General features: G+C 41.2%; 1 protein-coding gene across 1 annotated transcript in view; it reads right to left on the bottom strand.

The window, feature by feature from the left end:
* Window positions 1-25,268, bottom strand: part of FRMD7 (FERM domain containing 7) — a 443,576-nt gene that overhangs the window by 45,533 nt on the left and 372,775 nt on the right. Inside the window, exons 7-10 of the mRNA XM_086966767.1 lie at window positions 22,061-22,156; window positions 20,390-20,553; window positions 20,202-20,270; window positions 20,039-20,114 (exon numbers count right to left, since the gene is read on the bottom strand). Of these exons, the coding sequence (XP_086822893.1) occupies window positions 20,039-20,114; window positions 20,202-20,270; window positions 20,390-20,553; window positions 22,061-22,156 (405 nt within the window). The remainder of the gene's footprint in view (window positions 1-20,038; window positions 20,115-20,201; window positions 20,271-20,389; window positions 20,554-22,060; window positions 22,157-25,268) is intronic.

The raw sequence follows: 25,268 nt of genomic DNA, 5'->3' as shown, positions 1-25,268 counted from the left end.
AAATGTTGTCTCTACCACGGTTCCTCTATGCACTCCAAAACACCCTGGACATAGTTCCGGCTAGTTATTTTCATGCAGTGGAGGGTCTCCAGAGGAAGTTGATTTGGGACGGTAGACCCCGTATCGCGCTTGCTAAGCTAACACTCCCCTGGTACGACGGGGGTATCGCTCTCCCTGACATTAAGCGGTATTATTGGGCGTCTCAATTGAGCACCATTAATCATTGCATGTATGGTCCATCTAACCCCGGTTTTAATATGGACAGGTGGTTGTTGCCTGGGGGTGATTATTATAGAGCACTGTACTCAAGGTCAGCGGGTAGGGATCTGTCGGGTCCTACGAGGACGGCTGTGCGTCTGTGGTATTATGCGAATAATGCGATGGGCTGGAAAGACCGCATGACTTTGGCGACCCCGCTGTTCCCTTCGGAGAGACTGGGCAACATGTGGAAGACCAAGGAATTTGAGAAGTGGGACTTGATTGGTATTAGTAAGGTGGGTGACCTCTGGGTCAAGGACAGTATTAAATCATTTGAGGCACTGTAGACAGAGTTCCAACTAAATAAAAGGGAATACTTTCGATATCTTCTGATCCGCCATGCCTTGAAGTCTAGTTTCTCAGAGGGTGAGAAGATCCCGGAATCGTCCCCGCTCGAGGATAGGGTGCTGGATGGCCATATGCCAGACAGTACAATCTCCTTGATTTACAAAAAACTAATAAACAATAGGGCTGACCTACTGGTTCAGCTCCGGGACTCATGGACCCAAGACGGCTTAGAACTGGACGACGAGGACTGGCAATCTGCGATCTCTTCTCCCAAGGAGGTTTCGATTCCGGCTCGTCTCCGGTTAGTGCAGCTCAAGATACTCCACAGGACCTACGTCACTGGCCCCTGTCTGCTTAGAATGGGATTCTCTGAGGATGGTTTGTGTAAGCGGGGATGCGGGCTGGTTGGGATGTTTCTCCACATTCTCTGGGAGTGCCGTGATGTGACGGTCTTCTGGAATGAGGTGCATAAAATGATGGAGGAAACCACGGGTGTCACTCTTTTGCCCGAGGCCAGGCGCTGTTTGTTGAATGTGTGGGAGCCAACGGATCACAATGCTGCACAGACCCAGTGGGTGACCCGTGGAAACATGATCGCTAAAAAAGATATAGCGCAGTTATGGGGGTCCCATAGGCCGCCTACCGTTGAAGTTTGGAGGGAGAATATGGACTGGGCGATGTTTAGGGAGAAAAGTGTATACGTAGCCCGGGGGCGACCCCGGAAGTGTAACAAGATATGGGGTCCCTGGAACAATTACCGTGGTGGCATCTGTACTCTTCCCATGACATCTAACGCTGATGCTCCACTTTCCCCCTCACCTCACGTTCCTACTGAAGTATCATCTTAATGACACACTGACTTGTTTCTCCTCTTCTCCACCCCTCCCAATGCCGATTGTATATGATTCTGTACTGTCTTGTTCCAACTCGTTTGAACTGGTACTCCGTCAATTGTATGAAGAGTGAGCACCCCAATAACTCCTACTCATAAATGATTAAAAAGGTCCATCATAGGGCCATGAGTAAATGACTGCTGACAAGGTTAGAAGATAATTAAATACTAAAACAAAGACTATTCACAAAGCGAAAACCCCTGCATTCAAGTCATTCATATATACAATTTTGTATATGGGTCTTCAGAGCTAAGACTACACCATGCAGATGAGTGAAACTTTCTGTCACAGGAATCATATGAAAAAACAGATTTTGTTCATTTGTTACAAATATTTATTTGCTAATAGATATCAAGAAAAGGATTCTTTCCTCAATAACACCACAACCAAAGTTTTAACATTCACAAAGGATGAGTTCTGTGATGTATTCAAAGTTCCAATTCTTTGTCATGTGGAATGAAAAACATGACTGTTTTTCATTCCACATGCAGAGAATCAGAAACCAGTAGCTACCAGTGGTAAGAATAGATAGTGTGCAGCTACTCTTTGTGGTTTAACATCTAAAATAAGATGTTAGTGGAAGGTAAGCAAGCACTTGTACAACCCAACGTGTCTTGCTTTATTTGTATTGCACTGTATTGTAATATACACTGAAGGAACAGGGTAGCAATATTATTCCACCTATGTGAAAGTGAGAAGCAAATAAATGATTGACACTTCACCAATGACATAATGTGTAACCATCTGGGGTATGCCATGGCTCTTAATTGAATTAGTTTCATTAGCACTTGCAATAGACAGTTAATTCTATCTGTCGCCAGATGTAGCCAGATGTAATAAGTGTTATTAGACGGGAGTTAGTAAAATTTAAGCCGGGGAGCATACAACAGTTACAACATAATAGAGCACAGAGAGAGGGGGCAGTAAAATGAGGGAGGTGTTGGTCTTTGAGATCAAACAGCAGAGAGGATAAGGACAAGCAGAAAAAAAGTCATAGAGAAACACATGTAGCAGAGTACATATGAAAAGGAATGTTACGGTGAGATCGAAGTAGAGCAGATAGATGGGGAAAAGTTAGCTCTATATGAGAAAGAACGATGGAACTCTGAAGCGAACATAGATTCAGAGGGAGGAAGCAGGCTAGGAGAGTGAACTGTTTAAGTTGAGAGGAAAAAAGACCACACAGGAGTTGGAAAGCAAAGCGCTGAGGGCTTCCCTGGGTGGTAGCATTGGGTTATTCTATTTACAATTATTACTGTTCTGTGACTTAACTAGTGAATCTTTGCTTTATAGAAGTAGAAGGCCACCAGTTTATTTAAATTGCATACAAATATGCTAAAGTAAGACGGGAAACGTTGTAACTAATTAAAGAGGATATGTCTATTTGGTAACAGCCAACCAGAACATCTTAAATGACAGTTCATATGAGATCATTAATTGCCAACTAACCGTTGCCCTTTTTCAGTAAAAACATAACATTTTCAGCAGGAATTTGAAAGCAAAGACCAAAAGCAGGTAGTCAAGATGCTTACATTCTTGTTTAGAAAACTCATGGCTACCACCATTATACAACCATCATTTGATAGTTTAAAATGTATCTGGACGGGGCGTGGCTTAGCGCCCGATGAGGATGGCGGCGTCGTCGTGAGTGCTCCACTCCCGCTGAGGGGCATAAGCGGTTCGCGACTTCCGCCGAACTCGCTGACGGTGGATTTCTGTACCGGAAGACTGCGGGCATGATGTGAGATCCTCCTGCGGCTTTGTGGGGCTTTCCTATGTTATTTTTCGCCGCTGTATTCTCCGATCCCGGCTCAACCACAGCCGCGGCCGCCATTTTGTGTGTTTGATTTGCCGATGCCGTTTTTCTGACAGCGCAGCATTTCTTTTCCTGTGACGGCCTTCTATGATGCCTGCAGCTCTACTTCTCATATATGGTGGGCCATGTTTCCTTTGCTATTGACTCTCTTTGCCTGCTAACTGCGGCTGCTTTTCCTCGCTATTTCAGGGATGCTGCCTCCATTCTCCTCAGTTTCCCAGCTTTAGCGGCCAATTTGTGACTACTGATATCTCTCCTCTGAATTCACTACTTTTGGATGCTGTTTCTACAAATATCCCTTACTACATAAGACATTATTTTTGTATCTTCTGGCTCCCTGTTGCTGTCCAGCTATTCTGGAGTTAACAGAGGTTCTACATACATATTGTTTTGGTGTCCTTATCCCTGACGGTTGTACTACATGGGCAAGCTCACGCCGAACTGCGTCAACAAATCTTTGCAGCGTGCCTTTATTAAAAATTCCAAGGTGTTTTCGGCCTTTGCCTAGATAGAAGCTTCCCAAACATCTTCTGTCCACACAGCACAGTCTACGATGGAGCAGTCTGCGCAGACCGTAGGGAAGGGCACTACCAAAAGGCTGAAAAAAGACCCTCCTTCACCATCTAACCCTGCCTCAGCCATATCCATGGAACTGTTGCTGGAGGAGATAAGGGCACTTCGCCCTTTTATGGAAGAAACCAACGCCAAATTACAGGTTTTGACCGATAATTGGTCACAAATGGATGCGAGAGTCACATCTGTGGAGCGCAGCGTCTCCTCTCTTCAGGAGTCATCTACCAAGGTCTCCCACATACACTCACAGGTTGCATCCCTTCAAAAGCAGGCGGAGGACCTTGAAAATCGAAATAGACGCAACAATTTACGCATTTACGGCCTGGTGGAGGGCTGTGAGGGGAATGACCCCACTGCTTTTTTCAAATCCTTTCTTCCTAAACTCTTGCACATGCCGGAAGGCACTTTGCTTAACATACAACGGGCCCACAGACTTGGCCGGGCGCCCTCTGCTACCTCCACTTCTCTGGAGCCGAGGGGCATCATCATATATTTTCTAGAATACACCGACATACTGAAGGTTCTTTCAGCCGCCAGAGACTCTCCTCGTCTAACTTGGTCGGGATCCTACCTGTTCTTCGCGCAGGATTATGCTAGAACAACGGCTAATCGACGTAAGGCCTTCCTGGATATGAGACCTGCTTTTTGTTCCATCGGTGCCAGATACGGTCTCTTTCACCCGTGTCTCTTTAGGGTTACCTACAATAACAAAACAACAACTTAAGAGGATCCAGTCCGACTTCAGAGCTTCTTGAACTCCCGCCAAGCTACTGACATGGACCTTTCTGGTCCCTCCTCCTCTTTCCCTACATGATTTTCTTTTTTTTAGCTGGTTGATATTTATCGCTGTTCTGCCTCTTTTATTCGCTCTCCGAGTTTAAAAGTTGTACTTTTTGCTCCTATATACTTCTGTACTAATTCTTCTTTTCCTTTATGTACTTTTACCTTGCTTATTTTCTCTGATCACATGATCTCCTTACTATCCGCTATCTTTAGTGACTTCTAATGTTATCCTTCTTTTTCCACAGATTACATATCGCGTTCCGTATTGTCCCCCCGGTTGGGCGGGTCGCTGACCCTGGATACCCTGCCTCCTCTAGTTGGTTCTACCCCCCCTCCTTCTCGTTTGGTCTTCTTCCTGATTGTGCTCCCTTGCCTCCCCTCCTCGTAAGTACAGTTTCCCTTCTTGTTCACCATGTGTATTCTCTCTCTTGCTCCCTCATCCCTGACTTCCCCATTTCTCCCCTGTTTAAAGGTGTCTCTTCTTCTCTATTTGCTTCTACTTTTTCACTGCCACTGTTCTCATGTTTTGCTATCTAATCTTGGGGATTTTTTCCTATGCTTTTTTTGTCTTTGCATATCTCTCTCTTACGTTTTCTGTTTTTTCTATTTTGTTTCCTAGCATATACCTATTTTTTCACTATTTTCTTTTCCTTTTCTTCCTCATACTTTTTTCTCTTTTCCTATTCTTTTTCTCCTTCATTTCTGCCATCCATGATCATTCCTTTCTCTTTCGCTTGTCTTTTCTCATGGGCTCTCTCTTTGAATTTGCTCCCTGTTTTTATCTTATGTATTATGTCATTGAAAATAGTTACATGGAATGTTAAGGGCATTAATTCTCCAATCAAACGACAAAGAATCCTGTCTCACCTGGCTAGATTAAATGTGGATGTTGTGTTTTTGCAAGAAACTCATTTATCTGATGCAGAATCTGCTAAACTCAAGAGAGGCTGGGCGGGTGAGGCTTATTACTCCTAGGGAGATGGTAAACGAAATGGAGTAGCTATTTTATGTCGTAAACCCTATCCCACTCCTTGATTACTCAGGAATCGGATGCTGAAGGCCAATGGATACATGTTAAACTGTCTCTTAAGGGTGTTCCAATTTCTTTTCTCAATGTCTATGCCCCCACTGGTGGTGATCCTGCTTTTTGGCATGTGTATTCTCACCATATCACTAGATTTGTTGATGATAACTTCATCTTGGCAGGTGATTGTAACCAACCCCTTGATCCCTTCCTTGACAGGAATTCCAAAGCTCCCTACGCCCCAAATAAGTCCCACAAATTCTTTACTCAAGCCGTTTCCCAACACAAGCTCATTGATGCCTGGCGCCTGTGCAATCCGACGGCAAGAGAATTTACTTTTTATTCTCCATACCATCATTCCCAGTCTCGGATTGATTATATTTTTGTTACTCACAACATTGCCCAAACTCTTACTAATGCCGATCTTAGTTCATCTTGATATACTCCCTAAGCCTGTTGGACCTAAGAGGTGGTGCTTAAATAACGCCCTTCTCTTGGATCCCAAGTTCACTACCTCCTTTAATGAATTTTTTGATGAGTTTTTTTTGTTCAATTATACCCCTTTCATCCCCAAGCACACCATTTGGGTGCATTTAAAGCTGCGGCGAGAGATTTTATAATTGGATATGCGGCAAAGAAACGGAAAATTGCCCGCAATTCTACTGGGGATCTCCTTCAAGATATTAAGAAATTGGAGCACGCCTATTTTACTTCACACTCACAAGACAGTTTAACAGCCCTGGTCAATGCCAACATGAAATTCAACAAAAATTCCACAAAGGATGCCTCCTTGTATTTATTGAAATCAAGTGCAAAGTTTTATGGAGGCAGAAATAAAGCCTAGAAAATTTTAGCCAACTATTTGAAAGTCAAACATAACAAATTGAATATTGAATCCATCTATGTCACTCACTCTGCTCTTAAATACAAAGACTTAGATATTCTCACTGAATTCTCCACTTTCTACAAAACCCTGTACTCTTCTGAAACTCAACCCTCCCCCCAGTCTTTGGATCATTTCTTTTCCACCATACACAAACTCGACTATTTCCCTCTTAATCTTTCTCACTTAGAATTGGATATCTCCCAGCGAGAATTACTTACAGCACTCCAAACTCTCAAAAAAGACAAGGCTCCTGGACCAGATGGTCTCACTGTTGAATTTTTCCTTCATTTCTCAAAGTTGCTCATCCCGAAATTACACTCTCTCATAGATACATTTGTTGCTTTGGGTGCCTCCTCAGGTTCTTTCTCTGACGCCCACATCTGCCTTATACCCAAGGAAGGGAAAGATGCTCAATACTGCAAAAACTACAGGCCCATTTCTCTGGTCAATATCAACTACAAAATATTTGCTAAATCACTCGCAGCGCGTCTTGACCTTCTACTCCCAGATCTCCTGGGTGAGGAACAATCAGGCTTCGTCAATGGTCGATTTATCACTGATAACACCAGACTTTTGTTTAATGTCCTATCAAAATCCCATCACCTACCCCACTCCCTCGCAGGGATTGCCCTAGATGCTGAGAAAGCATTTGATAGGATTGAGTGGACCTATCTCTTTCATACCCTCAAGTGGTTTAGTTTTGGTCCCAAATTTATCTCTTTGATTTCTTTATTGTATTCCAATCCCCGTGCGGCAGTCTGTGCTAATGGCCTAGTCTCCTCCTTTTTTGACTTAGGGAGAGGCGTACGTCAGGGCTGTCCTTTGTCCCCTTTTCTTTTTAACCTGGCTTTAGAGCCTTTTCTATCCAAGCTTCGTCAAAACCCTAACATTCATGGCTTTCTAGCCTTAGATTCCCAAGTCAAACCTACCGCGTATGCTGACGATGGTACACAGTCAAAATATTGAGTATTAAATATCGACCTACCAAAATACTGTGTATGAAATTTCGAAGGTGCAGAATATCGATGTCAAGAATATCGTTGGACAGAATTTCGACCCTAAGGTAAGTAATATCAAAATTCTTTATATCGATGTAAGTAATATCGAAGTTAGTAATATCGATAGCATATATATCGGTGTTACTAATTTCGATGACACTGATATTGATATTTGTATAATTTTTTTGTTTTTATTATGTATGTGTTATATGTTTTACTTAAGTATTTAAAATAATTAATATTATATGTGTATTAATTATATATAATAATAAATTTATTTATAAGCACATTATATGTTTTAGTACCGGAGCGGGTTGTGGGTTTATAGGGGAATAGGGTGGGAAGTAATTTAATTATGTTAAATTGATTATTAAATAGTAGGATTTATTATTAAATTGTAATTAATTGGTAATTAATTGGTAATTAATTTTAATTAATTGATAAATATGTTCTGTAGCGGGTTATGGGTTTATAGGGAAATAGGGTGGGAAGTAATATAATTAGGGTAAATTAATTAATAATTAGTAGTTAATATTAATTAATTTTAAATAATTGGTAATTACATTTATTTAATTGGTAAATCATTTTAATTAATTGATTAATTGATAAATATGTTCTATAGCGGGTTGTGGGTTTATAGGGGAATAGGGTGGGAAGTAATTTAAATATGTTAAAATAAAAATTAATTAGTAGTTATTATTAAATAATTTTAAATAATTGGTAAATTAATTTAATTAATTGGTATTTCATTTTAATTAATTGATTAATTGATATATATGTTCTGTAGCGGGTTGTGGGTTTATAGGGGAATAGGGTGGGAAGTTAATTATGTTTAAATAATTATTAATTAGAAGGAATTATAATTAAAATGTAATTAATTGGTAAATCATTTTAATTAATTGGTCATTATTTTTAATTGATTGGTAAATAATTTTAATTAATTCATAAATAGATAAATGTGTTCTGTTGCGGGTAGTGGGTTTATAGGGGAATATGGTTGGAAGGAAATTAAATGTAATTAAGTAATAATATATTGAAAATAATTGTTTTGTTAATAATATAATAGTTAATTAATTATTAATAGGTAATTAAATATTATAAAATGGTATTTTTTCATATTTATTTTAGGTTAAATATATTTAGTTAATCATGTTTTTTATTATTATGTATAGGTATTGTATGTGGTTTATATTTATTTAATAGTTTATATTATTTTTATTAAAAAAAGCTTCTATTTTTAAGTATGCTATTTTAACCCCTATGCTATCCAACACTTTCCCTACTGTTGCACTCTCTGGAGTTGGAATAGTAATTGTTACTCCTACGCTAGCTAAAGCTTTCCCTACTGTTGCACTCTCTGGAGTGGGAATAGTAATTTTTACCCCTATGCTATCCAACGCTTTCCCTACTGTTGCACTCTCTGGAGTGGGAATAGTAATTTTTACTCCTACGCTATCCAACGCTTTCCCTACTGTTGCACTCTGTGGAGTGGGAATAGTAATTTATACTCTTACGCTATCCAACGCTTTCCATACTGTTGCACTCCCTGGAGTGGGAATAGTAATTTTTACCCCTACGCTATCCAAAGCTTTCCCTACTGTTGCACTCTCTGGAGTGGGAATAGTAATTTTTACCCCTACGCTATCCAACCCTTTCCCTACTGTTGCACTCTCTGGAGTGGGAATAGTAATTTTTACTCCTACACTATCCAAAGCTTTCCCTACTGTTGCACTCTCTGGAGTGGGAATAGTAATTTGTATCCCTACGCTATCCAAAGCTTTCCCTACTGTTGCACTCTCTGTAGTGGGAATAGTAATTTTTACCCCTATGCTATCCAAAGCTTTCCCTACTGTTGCACTCTCTGGAGTGGGAATAGTCATTTTTACCCCTACGCTATCCAACGCTTTCCCTACTGTTCCACTCTCTGGAGTGGGAATAGTAATTTTTACTCATACGCTATCCAACCCTTTCCCTACTGTTGCACTCTCTGGAGTAGGAATAGTAATTTTTACCCTTATGCTATCCAACGTTTTATATAATTAATTGTAAAAAAATTAAAGTATATTTAATTTTTTATGTTTTTTACATTTTATTTATGTTATTGTTTTATGTTTGTAAATGTATTTGTAATTTAGAATATATTTTAATAATTTATAAATTAGTAAAATAATTATTACAACTTATTGTTCAGTACCTATATATTATATAATTACTGTATATATTTAATTAATGTATTATAATTATATATGTATTATTTTAAACATTATTAGATACTTTTTACTAGGTAGATGTTATTTATTAGTGTTAACTTTATTTTACATTTATTTTTAAAAAACAAAAACGATATTTTTAACATCTATATTATTTTTTCGATATTTTTGTACTTACCATGTTGTAGATAGAATGTAGATATTCTTGCCCTCGATATTTTAGACTCGATATTCCTGTAGGTCGATATTTTGGAGGTCGAAATTTTGTCAGTGATCCGCTGACGATATCTTACTCTTTATCTCCAACCCCATTGAATCTATTCCTGCCTTCCTTGCTGAAGTGAGAGATTATTCCCGGATATCTGGCTACAAGCTCAACAATGATAAATCTGCTTTTGACGAAGTTTACGTTCAAGCCTGATTTTAGCACCTCCAATTTTACATGGAGTTCTTCACACATTAAATACCTTGGCCTACATGTTACCCCCTCCATTTCAGACACGGTTTTCCGTTGTTTAAATAAATACATTCAAAAATTATTGGACTTAACGACTAGATGGCATCCCCTTTATTTATCTTGGTGGGGTCGTCTCGACGCAATCAAAATGATGTTATCGCGCTATAGTCCTTTAAACTATTTCTAACATCCCTGTATCCATCCCTTCTAAATTTTTCAAGAAGATGAACTCAATCTCGATATCTTTTCTCTGGTACAACAAAAAACCTAGAATGTCCCTTGCTAGGCTTATACGCCCCAAGTCAGAAGGCGGAGTCAACTTCCCGGATTTCCTAGTTTACCATAAGGCGTTTCTGTTACGACAGGCTTCCTTTTGGCTTCAAGACCCGGCCTCTCCTTGCCCTTTATGGGCTAAACTTGGAACGCCTCCTTCTTTCCCCCTTTTCTTTCGCTGAGTATATTTCCTTTTCACGTAAACCCTCTTCTATTCCCACTCCCATTCATAAATTCAGCACTAAACTACTTTTATCCTCTTCTCCTGCTTCCCCTACGACCGTTGCTGATTTCCTTACCTCCACTATTTGGCATAACACCTCCCTCTTGATTCGTGACAAACCCTTTTACTGGAAGTCATGGCGACAAAAAGGGTTAATCTGGGTTTCCCAATTATTTTCACTCTCTTCTTTCATACCCTTCCCATCTCTTCGCACCACCTATGGTTTGCCTGCTTCTTTTGCCCACAAATATCCCCTATTTAAAGAGACAGTAATGGCAACTTACACTCGCCTTTTAAAAGCACATCCCTCTTCTACTTCCCCTCCCCCTACCTCACTACTTCATTCCTTTATGCGCACTACTCCCAAAGCCTCCTCTATTTACAAGCACCTTCATACTAAAGACTCTATTATCTAAATCTAAAGTGGAGGAATGCTGGAAACATGATCTTGCCACATCCTGGTCCATTCCTTTATGGGACAAGATCTGGACTAAGATTCGCAAATCTTCTAGAGCGGCGACCGTGACACAATCCTTGTTCTTCATTTACAATAGACTTCTTTTTACGCCATTTGACCTTCATAAGAGTTTTCCAGCCACTCCACACATTTGCTGGTCTTGTTCCTTCCCGCAAGCCACTTTATTTCATATGTTGTTCCTATGTAAATCTGTTCATGATTTTTGGTTGCAGGTTTGGGCTCAAATTAATGTAATTTTTCACACTTGCATTCCTTTTTCTCACACTAACATTTTCCTAGGAAGTCTTTCTCCCTGTTGGGAAGATGTTGAACTTAACATTCAGATAATTGATTTATGGTTAGCTGTTGCGTTTCAGCAGATCACAATCAACTGGAAGAACTTTTCTAACATCTCCTTTAAAACATGGTGGTATAATGTCTGTCACAATCATAGACTGGATACTGCTTTTGTCTTTCCTGCTCACATGGCAGCAAAATGCATGGACCTATGGCTTCCTATTACGCTTTACCTTGATGTATGTGCTAAACGCTTATTCCACCCACAACCTTTACAGCAAGAGGTCTTCAAACCCCCTTAAATGCCCCTCGCATTCCTTTTCTCCTTCATTATCACATATATGTACTTACTTTTGCATAATCATATTTCTACAATTAATGTCTCTCCTTTATTTAGCCCTAATGCCCATGATTAGATTTCATTATTCTTTATAACTGTATTGTTCCCGTTGCTTACTAATGTTTTCCACATTTTATACTCTTTTTGAACTTTGCATTGACACCTTCTTTTTCTCTCCTTTTACCAAATAAAATTATTTTTGAACTTAAAAAAAAAATGTATCTGGACCCCTTACATCACCGTCTTGTAACTTTTCCCTCAATAACCTTTTTGAAAAAAGGTTAGAAGATCTTCGGATGATAGAAAAAAGTGTCCTATTACAGATATTTTATTTTTTTGGAGTAACTTTGAGAGGTGTAATTTGCTTCATGCAACCAAAGACATCGACCAGAACAATTTACTGAGCTTTCGCCAGCCATACCACTGTTGAAAAAGAGGATAGAAAAGTAGCAAATAGACTGTATTAGCATCCTGCTATACCTGGAAAGGGAGCGGATGTAGGGTGGAATGGAATGTATTTAAAGCACCAGATTCTAGCTGCCTCGCTGTCCCTTACATCTGGTCAGCTAACAACAGCCCCCGGACTGCCACCAATAGCATTTAAATAGGAAAGGCTTTAAGAGCCCACACATACACATTGCACTGATATCGTAAATCAGGTGGACCAGACCAGCACTTTTCCCTTCCACATTCTAAAACCAGTCCCCTGGCATGTATTACAGATGGGGCTCTAAGGGGAGCATAGAAACATGCACAATCCATTTGTAGCCCTGGAATGTATCTCCACCAGCCACACCATTAGCAGAGCTGTGCACAGTGTAAGTTACACAAGAACTGTGCATATTATGAATCGACTGTGCACAAAATGGGCTGATTCTCAAGCTTTGGGAGCATTTTACACCCACAAGTTGACAGCTAACAGCAAACTTACCTGCAACCTTTGGACTGCCAGGAGACACGAGAGGGCTCAGCAGCGAACGCCGACACCGCCAAGAGTCGCGCTGAACATAGCATCGCGCCGCCGCCCCGGGTGACTACAGTTTCCGGCAGGCTCAGCGGCGGCGCGTCAATTACGCAAGCGGAGCGCCTGAAGGCGCACTTAAGGAGCAGAGTTACCGGCAGGAGCGGGGGACGCTAACAGCAAACTTACCTGCAACCTTTGGACTGCCAGGAGACACGAGAGGGCTCAGCAGCGAACGCCGACACCGCCAAGAGTCGCGCTGAACATAGCATCGCGCCGCCGCCCCGGGTGACTACAGTTCCCGGCAGGCTCAGCGGCGGCGCGTCAATTACGCAAGCGGAGCGCCTGAAGGCGCACTTAAGGAGCAGAGTTACCGGCAGGAGCGGGGGACGCTAACAGCAAACTTACCTGCAACCTTTGGACTGCCAGGAGACACGAGAGGGCTCAGCAGCGAACGCCGACACCGCCAAGAGTCGCGCTGAACATAGCCTCGCGCCGCCGCCCCGGGTGACTACAGTTCCCGGCAGGCTCAGCGGCGGCGCGTCAATTACGCAAGCGGAGCGCCTGAAGGCGCACTTAAGGAGCAGAGTTACCCGCGTCGCGGGACGCGAGCGGGACGCCGGGCGAAGCCCGGGCAAAGGGCGGGCCCTCTACGGCCCTCATCGGCAGGAGGAGGCAGGTGCAGGGCCAGAAACTCTGCAAGTGTGAAGACATCATTCGTCCCTCAAGTAAGTCACGTACATATCACCCACATATATTATACAGTCTGAGCAATGTCTAAAAAACTTGTAGCAGTGCAACAAAATAAGATAAACAACTACATGGTCCAGACTGTACAGAAAATAAACATGCAAAGGAGGGAGTCATTGGGGCTGAGCCTATCACCTGACTTGCTATGCCCATCACCACCTACATCCGCTTCAATCCTGCTTGATGGTACATTAACTCAGGACATTCATACTGTAGACTCTACAGCTGATTTTACACCCCAAGTTATACCGGGATCACTGGAGAATGCAATTCCGGCTCTTGAAGGCTTGCCTAGTGATGTTATTATAGATACTGACATTGATCAAGACCCAGAGCAAGATACACAATCACAGGTCTCCGTCCTAGATCAATCCCCTATTGGACACGCTGGTAGACCTAAACGTCAATGCACAAAGAATCCTTCCAAGCGGGGGGGTTTACTCTCAGGGACTAAGCGTAAGAGGGCTACCACTCCAAAGCATAAACAAATGACTCTTGTTGAGGAACACCCTTTCTGTTCCTCCGAGGAAGCCCTACTTGATAAAATCGCTGATCTCATTGAGATGAAAATCAATATTATTGTCAAACCTCTTATATCCAAGATAGATAAACTGCAAGCAGAGGTCAAGAAGTTGGGCGCACTCCAAAATACAGTTGCAAGTGGTATCGAGAAATGTACTACGCTAATTACTCATCTGGATAATAATCCTAGAGGAGCTGAAGCTGGTAGTAATACGGATGTTGGAGATGAAATGGAACTGCTTGGGCCAAATCCAACGCAACAAACACCATCAGTAGCATTTGAGGGCTCCATACCAGCATGCTCCACATCAGACCCAACTCCTTCGCTTAACATTCCTCCCGCGCAAATACAAGTGCAACCACAAATTCATCCCACGGATCCCTTGCAATTTATTGTTGAGGCTACACCCGTGGTTTTGGTCCTCGCAAACGTACCCCCATTAGAAGGGGGCATAGCTGAAACATCAACTTCACTCTGCAGTAAAGCCCTACACTGGTTAACCACCAATATCCGACTAGCACCAGGTGGGAAACACCATCTTGCAAGTGTGATTAAATCTGCAACCAGGGTTCCTTGGCTGGGAAACCGGCCAAAAAAATTTAAAGGGGATTGTGTGGCAGTGAGCTTTTCTAACCCAGACGTTCTTCCCAATATTCTTACAAATATTTTTCCTCCCCAACGAAGAAGAGGCACTGTGGTTCCACTTACTTTGAAATTTTTTTATGGAGAGCAGCAGAATGTCTCTTTTCCAAGGACTCCCGCCCCAGGGTGGGATACCAACTGGGATTCTCACTTTAGATGGGGACAAGACTTAAGGAACAACGCCTCAGTTCACCGTCACCAACCTCCAACGTTTAACCCTGTCACACAGCCACTTGAACTTTTTAATCGTTTCGCGCCTCTTTCATTTATGGACCAAAATGATTGACTTTTGCCAGCCGGAGAAAATAACTTAGAAGGTTTACAGCCAGCTCCTGGCCCTTTGGCTCATTCTTCAGTAAGTGTTGAGGTTCGAAGAATTATGAGCTGGAACATCGCTGGGCTTAGAGCTAAGTTTAAAGATAAGAACTGGCTGGACCTAATCAGAAATTATGATATCCTTGCATTCCAGGAAACTTGGGAAACATCAGTGTGTCTGCCTATAGATGGTTACTCCCATTTTTATGTACCTGCAGACCCCAGTAAAGCAGGTAGAGCAAGGGGTGGGTTGGCTTTATACATTTCACTTGATGTAAAAGGAAAAGCGAGGCATATTAAGTCTAATAGTAAAAATTGTTTAATGGTGGAATTGAGCTCATCAAACTCCCATCCTATTTTACTCATCAATTTTTATAATTCGCCAGCCAGTCAATTTCCTACCGAGCATTTAGCATCCCTAGAGGACCTCCTATCGACTTACGATATAAATAGTTCTTATGGGTATGAGGTGATCCTCATGGGAGATTTTAATATTCACCCTTGCCAGGCGGGTTGCCAAAGAGAAACAGAGGAATCCTTTCTATATTCTTCCACGCCGCATTTTGAACACACACCTAGTGGCGAGGCTCTGGAACTGTTTCTGGCTACCTTCAACCTCCATGAATTTTATACTTGCTCAAATGACTCACGGTTACCGACTTATGAGGGCAAGGAACGAGGCACAATTATTGATTATATTTTTGTATCTCTTAGACTTTTATCTGATGTATTTGTTTGTAATGTCTTAATTTCTGTTTTTAGCGATCACAATCCCGTGATTTTAGAGGTTTTAGCACAGGGAGCTTTGGGTAATAGAACGTCTGATAATTTTTGTGCAACAGACCTTGCGCTGAGAGATCAAAATCGAAGGCTTAAATGGGATAAAGTTACCCCTATAACCTTCTTACAAGAGACACTGGCCAAGGTAGAAGGTGAAGTTGCCATATGTTTAGACAACAAAAATTCTAGCACTACTCTGGTTGAGGCCTTTAGCACTATTTGTCAACAAGTCAATCTAGATCTGACTGTGAAGGTTAAATGCAATAAGACAATGGGCCCCAAATGGTTCGATACAAACTGTTCTAAGGCTCATTCAATTCTTCTTAAAGCCTTAAAAAACAAACCTAGAAACAGAGTATTGGTAGCATCTCTAAGGAAAAAATATAATTTGGCTATTAGAAAGAGGAAATCCGAGATAAAAGACGAAGCTTGGAATAACCTGTTACTGCCTGAGACACAGAAAGACAGTGCTAAATTTTGGGCAGTAATAAATCACCCGTACTTTGTAGGGTTAGATCATCAAAGAGCGGATTGTACTATTCCAGATGAGCAATGGGTGACACATTTTAGTAATATTTATCGTCAAAACGACACAAGCATAGAACGGGTACTTCCTCCTTCTCTAACGCCAAATCCCATCTCTCCTTTTACTCAGGAAGAGGTGAAAAAAGCTATCAACGATACACTCTGTAAAAAGGCACCAGGCCCAGATGGGGTCCCGGCAGATTTTTTCAAGAGTGCCCCTGATTTTAGCTCGAAAATTTTAACCAATGTTTTTAATGCAACACGGGAATTTATTTTCCCCTCCAGCTGGGCAAACTCAACTATAGTGCCAATTTTTAAGAAGGGCCAGAGGACAGATCCGGCTTGTTATAGGCCAATTTCTCTTATTGACTCGAGTGTAAAAATTATGGGCAGAGTCCTATTATCAAGACTGACCCTTATTTTAGAAAGTAGGGGTATTTTATCTAATGCACAATATGGTTTTAGATCCAAAAGAGGAACGTTAGATCAGTGCCTAAATTTAGAATTAATTTTAAATAAGTATGTAATCGGCAGGGAGGGGTCTTTATACATGGCCTTTATGGACCTGTCATCAGCCTTTGACCTGGTCAACAGGGCAAGGCTGTGGCGGATCCTTTTGGCCATGGGTCTCGACCCCCCTTTGGTCGAATACCTGGCCGAGCTACACAAGGACCTTATGACTTCAGTCAGAGTTACTCGGGAAGGTAGATGCACTTGTCACTTTAAGTCGGAGAGGGGGATCAGGCAAGGGTGTATACTTGCTCCCCTCCTCTTCACTTTATACATCAATGACCTAGAGGCAGTAATGATAACAGCCCACAGCGATATTCCGCGTGCAGGGGAGACAAAGATTCCTGTACTCCTGTACGCGGATGACGCTGTCCTTCTGGCACGCTCCGGAGTTGCGCTAAATAAACTTCTTGCATCCTTCGGGGCTTTTATGTCATCTTTGGACATGAAAATTAACACAGACAAATCACATGTAATGATCGCTGGACCCGCAGGAAGGAAAAGAAAGTTACTAACTTTTTCCTGTGCAGGAAAGGAGGTCAAGAGAGTCTCCTCCTTCCCATACCTAGGAGTCACTTTCGACGATAGGGGCACTTGGGGCCCTCAGCTTTTGGTCAAAAGCAGCGCTGTCGCTAGAGCGGCCGCAGGGCTGCTGGGTTTTGCCAAAAAGCTGGGTGCCCGCCCCATGGAAAGCATCATTAAAGTTTATAACTCCAAGTGTTTGTCAGTTGCCCAGTATGGCTCGGTAATCTGGGGATATACCAGCCCAGCTAAAATACAGATTGTAGAGAATAAATTTTTGAGATCCTTGCTCTCCGTCCCCCAATCAACTTCGACCTTTGCAATACATACAGAGTTAGGTGTGGGCTATATCTCAGACTTATTAAAACTAGCCCCAGTGATTGGATGGATAAAAACATGGCTCAATCAGGAGCTTACTTTAAATCATACCATCTTAAGAGATTGTTTAGCCCTGGATAGAGCCCTCTACATTCCTTGGTTAAGATACGTTAAAACGCAGCTTACCCTGGCAGGTCGTCCGGAGCTCTTCTCTTCCCCAGAGGGGATAACTTATGGCGATATAAAATCAGTCAAAAACACCCTGACAAATTTATATGCCATGGAAAGGGAAGAAGTAGAGCTAAAAAAGATTATGGTGAGGAAACATTGTATGCTCTCCTTAGCTCCAGGAAAGGAACCTTATCTCCTTTTTACTACAAATTCCTATCATCGCTTTCTCTTAACGAGATTCCGCTTTGATTTAATTCATTTTGTACTGGGTAACTTCAAATCTTGGTCGCGACCCGAGGATGCCGATCCATGCGACTGTGATCACTTCTCGACACAGGACACGATGCACTTTATCATGTTCTGCGGACATTACACCGAGTTTAGGAAACGTTATCTGCTCCCTATTTTACGTCACCAGGGCTTTATCCAGGTTAAACCAGCCCTGTTGTTCTTGCAGCTCCTCCCCAATGTACAAGTAGCTTTCTCAGTGGCTAGTTTTTTGGTTGCAGGTGCACGCCTAAATAAGCACCGCACAAGGCACAGGCACTTTATCCTTGACAAATGAATTTCCTCTCTTCTCCATTTTCCGAAATGAATTGTGCTCAATAAACCCTTCTTTTTTAGCTTTTTTAGATATTTATGTATGTTGCATTCGCAGCCTATCTGTTTTTATAATATTGATTGAATGTTTTAGATTTGTTAAATTGTTCTGTGCTTCAATGAAATGTTTTTTAACCATGTTATGTAATAATGCTTGCTCTTTTATGATTTTAAATAATCGAATAAAGAAAATTGACTGACTGACTGACTGACATTTCTTTTGTGAATCTAGGGGCATATTATCAAGGGGGTTTATCTCCGCTTTTTTGGCTTTAAAAGCCAAGAAAGCGGAGATAAAATTATCTCCCTATTACCAAGCTGTCGCTAACACCAGTTAGTGACAGCTAATAGGAGATAGCGACCTTCTTGGGCCCCGCTTTGCATGTCAGTGATATTTATCACTAATGACATGCAAAGTGGGCGTGCCAAGATGTTAGCGACTGGAAACAGTCCCTAACATCGCTATCTCCTATTACCAACTTTTGGAGATATTCGCGCTAAGCGCGAATATCTCCAAAAGCTAACACCTGCCCTGAGCAGTTCTTAGCCATGTTATCCAATGGGAGGTGGATAACATGGCTAAGAGCATTTGCTCGATAATGCATGAATATCTCTGACTTTTCAGCGATATTCATGCATTGCGGCCGTTTTTTATCGCATTTGCGATAAACCTTGCTAATAGCAAGGTTTATCTGCGATAAAAATCGCCGATGTGCGGCGATAATATTTGTCTCTAAACAAGTTAGAGACAAAAATTATCGCTAGTTTTTGGTAATATGCCCCTAATGTCTATGGGATGAAAGGCCATATGTGTGGTTATATCCTTTTTAATTGCATGTTCCTTTTATGGGATGCTCTAGAGACAGCACTCAACGGCTTTGAAAAAGCAAAGTTTCCTGTTTCCACCACACCAATATTAAATCACACCCCAAATACAATGCTTATGGCCTAACCTGTGATGTGACAGATGAGAACATGAATGAGATCGATAGAATCATTAGTTTAGAGTTTTCCCAATATACAGGAGGCAAGCACGTTTTCAGTTTGAGTCGGTGTTGAATGCATTATTTAAACTACTTTCCAAATTACTAATTTTGCTATCTAAATTGGTAATGCAGGTGGTCAAAGACTGAAACAAATTCACCTGAAAATTCTAGCTTATTCGACACCATATTGGACCATTAGTAGCAGCAGGAAAAGTAGAGTTAATTGGAGTGAAAATATTCTCCGGCCATGTATTGGAAGTATTGAAAAACACTCCCTGCAACACCGCTATCAGCTACCTGCAAGTGCTCCACGTCATCCAACAACTGGGATCTGAGCCACCGAGGGTGAAACCTTCTGTGCTATTAAAGTTGTTTCCAGAAGAAAAAGAGGTTTGCACTGAAAAGTAAATACTTCATCAACACTGTGTGCCGCCTGCATCACTTTGCATGACATGAGACACAGACACTAGCCAAGCCCACCCAGTAAAGATAAGACAAAGGGCATGCGTGTTAGTGCGGTGTCAGTGGGTTTACCACGGAATGTTTCCCTCGATGGGTCCAGTTCGTCTGCTTGTTCTTACACAGGTGGCTTCGCGATGGAGGTGGACTGTTGACACTGGAGTCAAAGTGTATTTATTTTCATAGTAAATAAATAGTACCTGTTTAGAAACATCAGTGAGGATATCCGGGGAGGATCGGCACTGCCGTTCAGGGTAATGTGCTCTGTAGTGTTTCCTGTAAATAAGCACAGGAAAAGTAAAGTTTGGGAGTGTAGAGAACCATATATGAAAATATGATATTTGTAACGTCAGGAAATGTTACCTTTCAAATGGCAAACTCTTTAGTTTCCGTTTGTTCACGTTATCTAGAAGTTGCTTCTGTGTCCTTCCGCTGAAATGTTAAGAACATGCATGCATCAGATAAGAGAGGACCCCGGATGCACTTGTTTGTGATGCAACATCCGCCACTAAACAACAGAGAGAAGCGAGTTTGGTTGCAGTGAAGTTCACCTGTATCTAAAATTGGATCCCTTGCTGCACAGGAAGGGCTTAGGCCTCGAGCTGGGCTCTTCTGAGAGTCGGAAGAAGGCATGGTACTCCACGCAGGTTTTCCAGAAGGCTTTGCTTGCATCTCTGCTTGCCATGGTGAACTCTAGAGTATCCTTGCAAGTAGCCTAGAGGTAAAGAATAGGATAGTACGTGAACGCTGTGTCTACCAGTGCAATCAACGGAGTTCATTTAACCCAACTGCTTCCAAAGAGAGCCATGAGTGTGTGAAGTTTCATAGCACCATTGGTGAATTTTTTTTCCAATAATTGAAGATGCAGAAAGTGAATGACTCCCTTAGGATAAGCAAACATAAAACGTAGTAGAGTTGACCTCAGGAACAACAAGGAACCTACACTTCAGTCTATCCACATGAGAAGGTGGGGGAAAAGTTTTGATTGATGTGTGATGGGAAATCAAAATTAAGCAATGAAGTCTCCAACCTCCCATCTAGACAAAGAATAAAACCAAAAGTGGTGTGATAAAATACAACCAAGGGAACAGAAACATTCAGCTCAAGGATTCCTACAGTGAATGAACCATTCACTTCACGTGAACTGCTAATAGTTCTAGCCGCGTGACCTAAAGCGACATTCAACAATGAGAAGTTTCAAGGATTGTAATACCGTCCTTCCCTTTGTTCTGAGATAACTTGGTACTTGTGTTTCCGACCCCACTGCCAGCGCGTGGCTCTGTAAAACAGACACGGATGCTTTGAGGACTAGTACATCAGAAACCCATTCTTTCCAAATTGCATAGTGTTCTATATTTGAGGAAGCTGACAGAACCTTATAGCACAGATCCCTTGTCATTGATTCTCCTCCGGTAGTCTCTGTTGCCTTTGCATGCCCATGCATAAGTCCTCTCAGTTAAAGCAGCTAGAAGATGCTTTCACTTATTAACCCAGACTTAGCGCATGAATACGCTCCTTTCCTACCTATAACCAGACTCAAACACTTGATGAGGATCAGTACACTCCAGAATCAACACCATAGGACAAACTAATGGAGAGCAAACACTACAGAAAGCTCCCACGCACTCAACATATACTGCGTAGTCTAGACCTACCACTGGTTGCTATTGAGTTATTCATTCATAATTGCAGTGCATAACATTTAGTATATCTCATCTCAATTCCAAAACTCATATTTCATTCTTATGTTTGAGTTTTCTGACATTAATACGTTTGAGTATCCCAAAATTACACTTTACTTCATAAACATGAAAACACTATTTAATGGAACATTGTTAATGAAGGCATTGGTGTGTTGATAATTTGATCTATAAAGTACTTATAGGAGATAATATGGTATTTAAAATAAAACCTATATCCCCTAGTACTTCGGGGGTGCGGTACATTGGTAAGCAGGATTTTTAACAGTCTATTCATCTTAGAACCAGTTTATCTTTTCCTCTGTATGTCGTTTGAACGTATGACTACACAGTGTGATCAGCAAAACAATAAGTCAACTCTAAAGGAAAAAACTACCTGAAACAAGTAATCGCATTAAACACCCATACCTTCAAAAATTGGCAAATCAACTCAAGGTTGCTTCATGTAGAATGTTTGATCATTTATGGAGGAAGGAATAATGATGTGTAAAGATAAAAGAGATGTATGAGCTACATACTTACGAAAAGACGTGGGTGGAGTTTAATAAGAAAATGCTTTCTCTTGAAACTCAGTTTCCGAATCTTGCCCCAGCTGAATGTATTGATCTTTGTGCTGCCCTGTTACAAATAAAACACGTTGTAACGCCTGGACATGTTACCTTTCACATTATCTTATTATATTATATAATTATGCATTTGATAGTTTTATATTCCACACATGAAATCAATAGTTTAAGCTGAATTATTGTAGGAATAGTAGAGGAATGTTACGGCAGAATAAGTAAAATATTTTACCTAAACTGCATCGTTGCTGCAATATTAGTGTCAATGTTAAACACGGTTGGCGTACATAATCTTACTCCGTCTCCTGGTTTACCATATGTCTGTGTACAATGTCTTCTTGTGGTGGAAGCAGTGAAACTCAGCTGTATATGGTGGCACAACAACAGAAGAATCAGGAAGGCAGGGTTAGAAGAAGGCTGGATGGAAACCTTCCCAATGTCGGAGTTGCAAAACAGCATGGGAGTGAGAATGTGTAAGTGCGGTTTGCTAATCTCCCTGTTAAATTCACTCATGGTTAAAAATTTACAGTAGCCTATGTGAAAACCTAACAGGCTTCTACGTACGCCATCAAATCCTGTCTTGAAAGATTAGTGGATGTAGAATGTAGTTTTTTAAAAAGAGAATAGTTTAAAATGTGTGATTTCTAATACTTGATTAATTTGAGGTACAGTAAAAGGAGTCAGATTAGTTTATGAAATTAAGGAATCTGTGATGTTAAAGTGTACATAACTGCTTTTGAGAATGCTATAATTTCTGACGCCGTATTGCTTTTGCAGCTTCCATTTTGCATAAACATGTTAAAGATACCAACTTGGGCTGCCTTGTCTCTGACGTAGCTACTTAGCCTAGTTTCCATGCTTGGCACCCTAAACGAGGATTCTGGATTTTCCAGCACAGCATCTTGAATGTCGGCTCTTATAAAATTTTTTGAAGGCCTGTATGTACCTGCAGTACTCTCTAAGTTGCGGTTTCTTTTTTGATTTGCCTAATAAATGTCCTCTAAATTGAAGTGGGTTCAAGAGAGAGTTTCTTTAACAGTGTGATGTGAAAATATGGCGGCGTAATATGTTATTTTGTAAACAAGAAGCAAATACAAGTTGACAAGATGATCTGATCCTTTGGCTGGATGAAGAGAACAGTTTGACAGTTTGACTGTCTTGCAATGTTGCTGTTTGAGAGTTTGTCTAGTGGAGCACTACGACCAGCCTTAGTACTGATGAATTTTAAAATTTTCCAAAGGGGTTTCACAGAAACTCACAGTGAGGTACTCTCACAATGATGAAAATGATCTGGGAAGTGTGAGGTGCTTCTAGGGCAAAAGGTGGACAGAGGGTCCTTGGACCAATGCAACGAACTCTTCTCAGACCAATTCTATAAATTCTCCTGACTAGGTCCTTGTGACAACCACATAATAATGATGCAATTGCTGATGCAGTGATTATCCTACAAATTATCAGGCGGGGCTCTACAAGTTGTACATAACTATACATTTGATTTCTTTAGGAGTTTTCAGACAACGCAATCAAGTGATAACAGTCTTCTACTAGCAGCTAAAGTGCTTGATTCCAAATTGATGTATTTGTTTTTGACACAGTGATTTAACAACCAGGCACAATTTCACAGACCTTCAGGGCTACATAGGTTCCACAGCTCCAGTATCACTGCTAACTATGTTGCGCTATTCCTAGCAAGTAGGTCCGAAAATAACAATATTGTGTTTTAATTAATTTATGGTCTTCCATCAGTAAACACACTAGCAACACAGCTAATTAAGAGGTAAGAGTCTGCTAGATATGCTGCTGGTGTTCAGACACACTGCCTAAGATGAATTTGTGGTGGACGTGAAGTTTTGAAGATTTTGGCTGCAGCCCTAAACGGAGGCAAACCACATACAATGTGACACTGTCTAATGCCTTATGCATGAACCAGTAAATTACATTGTGTACAGGGCAGCGAAGTAAAATTACTGCCCTGAAGAACAGTCTAGAGAATGAGGCCTGACATCAGAACATTGGCCACTTTCTATCATTAAATGGAATGCATTAGCATTCCCTCCTTCCATTGCACTGTTAGAAGCAGAATGGGATCTGAATATATATTCTGATCATTGCACCAAATATTGAAATACATACGGTAATATAATTTAAGCTTTGTGTATGTTATCATGTCAGATGTAGTATTTATTAACAGTGGTTGCCATAGATGGGAATCTCAGTCGCAGGGTGATATGCTGTTATCCCAATATAAGCCTTTATCTACTGTAGGCCCCACCCTATTCCGGTTCCACCTTCTAGCAGACTGCTTTTGAGGGGTGGGGGGAGGGAGTGAGGAGTAACTTTTTCACCTTGAAAACCATGGGGGCATTTCTGATTCTTCTGAATATGTCTGCTATTGCAATTGATCTGAACGGGATGGTGGTATGTTAAAATCATAACAGTAAACTACTGTATATTTTTTATTTCATCTACTGAAACGTTTTTATAAATTGTGGTATGGTTTATAAAAACCCTTATTATCTCTCCGATAATGATTTCAAACTAAGACTGAATAGAAAATATGCCAGCAGATGTGTGTGATGCTCATTTCCATAATAATAATTATTTCTACAACTTTAAGCCCATCAATGTTCACATAATTTTTTTGGTGGTAATTAGAGATTGCATCTCAATCCCATGTGATCCGCAGATTGTCATGGACCATTTGTAGAAGCCAGGGGCCTCATTTATGAAAAGTGACGCATCGCTGCTTGAAAACAGCGATGCGTCACTTTTCACTGCGCACTCCTTACGACATTCCTGATGCGTCATATTTAATGTATGACGCATCATGTCGCAAGGAGTTACAGATACGTCAGTATTTCTGACGTATCTGTAGGCGCAAAAGTGACGCATTGCTGGAGTGGGTCACAAAAGTGACGCAACTCCAGCAATGCGTCCTTTCACATGGGGAAAGCCCCATGTGAAAGGGCTTGCGTCAGTCTTACGCCTGCTGTGAGGCAGGCGCAAGATTTTGACGCAACAGCATCCTAAAAGTGACGCAGTGAAATCTTATAGATTTCACTGCGTCACTATTACGAGGTTTTTTGCGGGGGAACGCCCCCTCTGCATACATTATACCTGACGCAGGTATAATGTGGCGCAGGGGTTTAAAAAGTGACGCATCTACC

The sequence above is a fragment of the Lissotriton vulgaris genome, chromosome 4_1 (genome assembly GCF_964263255.1).
Source record: "Lissotriton vulgaris chromosome 4_1, aLisVul1.2, whole genome shotgun sequence".
NCBI lineage: Eukaryota > Metazoa > Chordata > Amphibia > Caudata > Salamandridae > Lissotriton > Lissotriton vulgaris.
The sequence above is the reverse complement of the archived record's forward strand: the minus strand, read 5'-3'. Positions and strand labels throughout refer to the sequence as shown.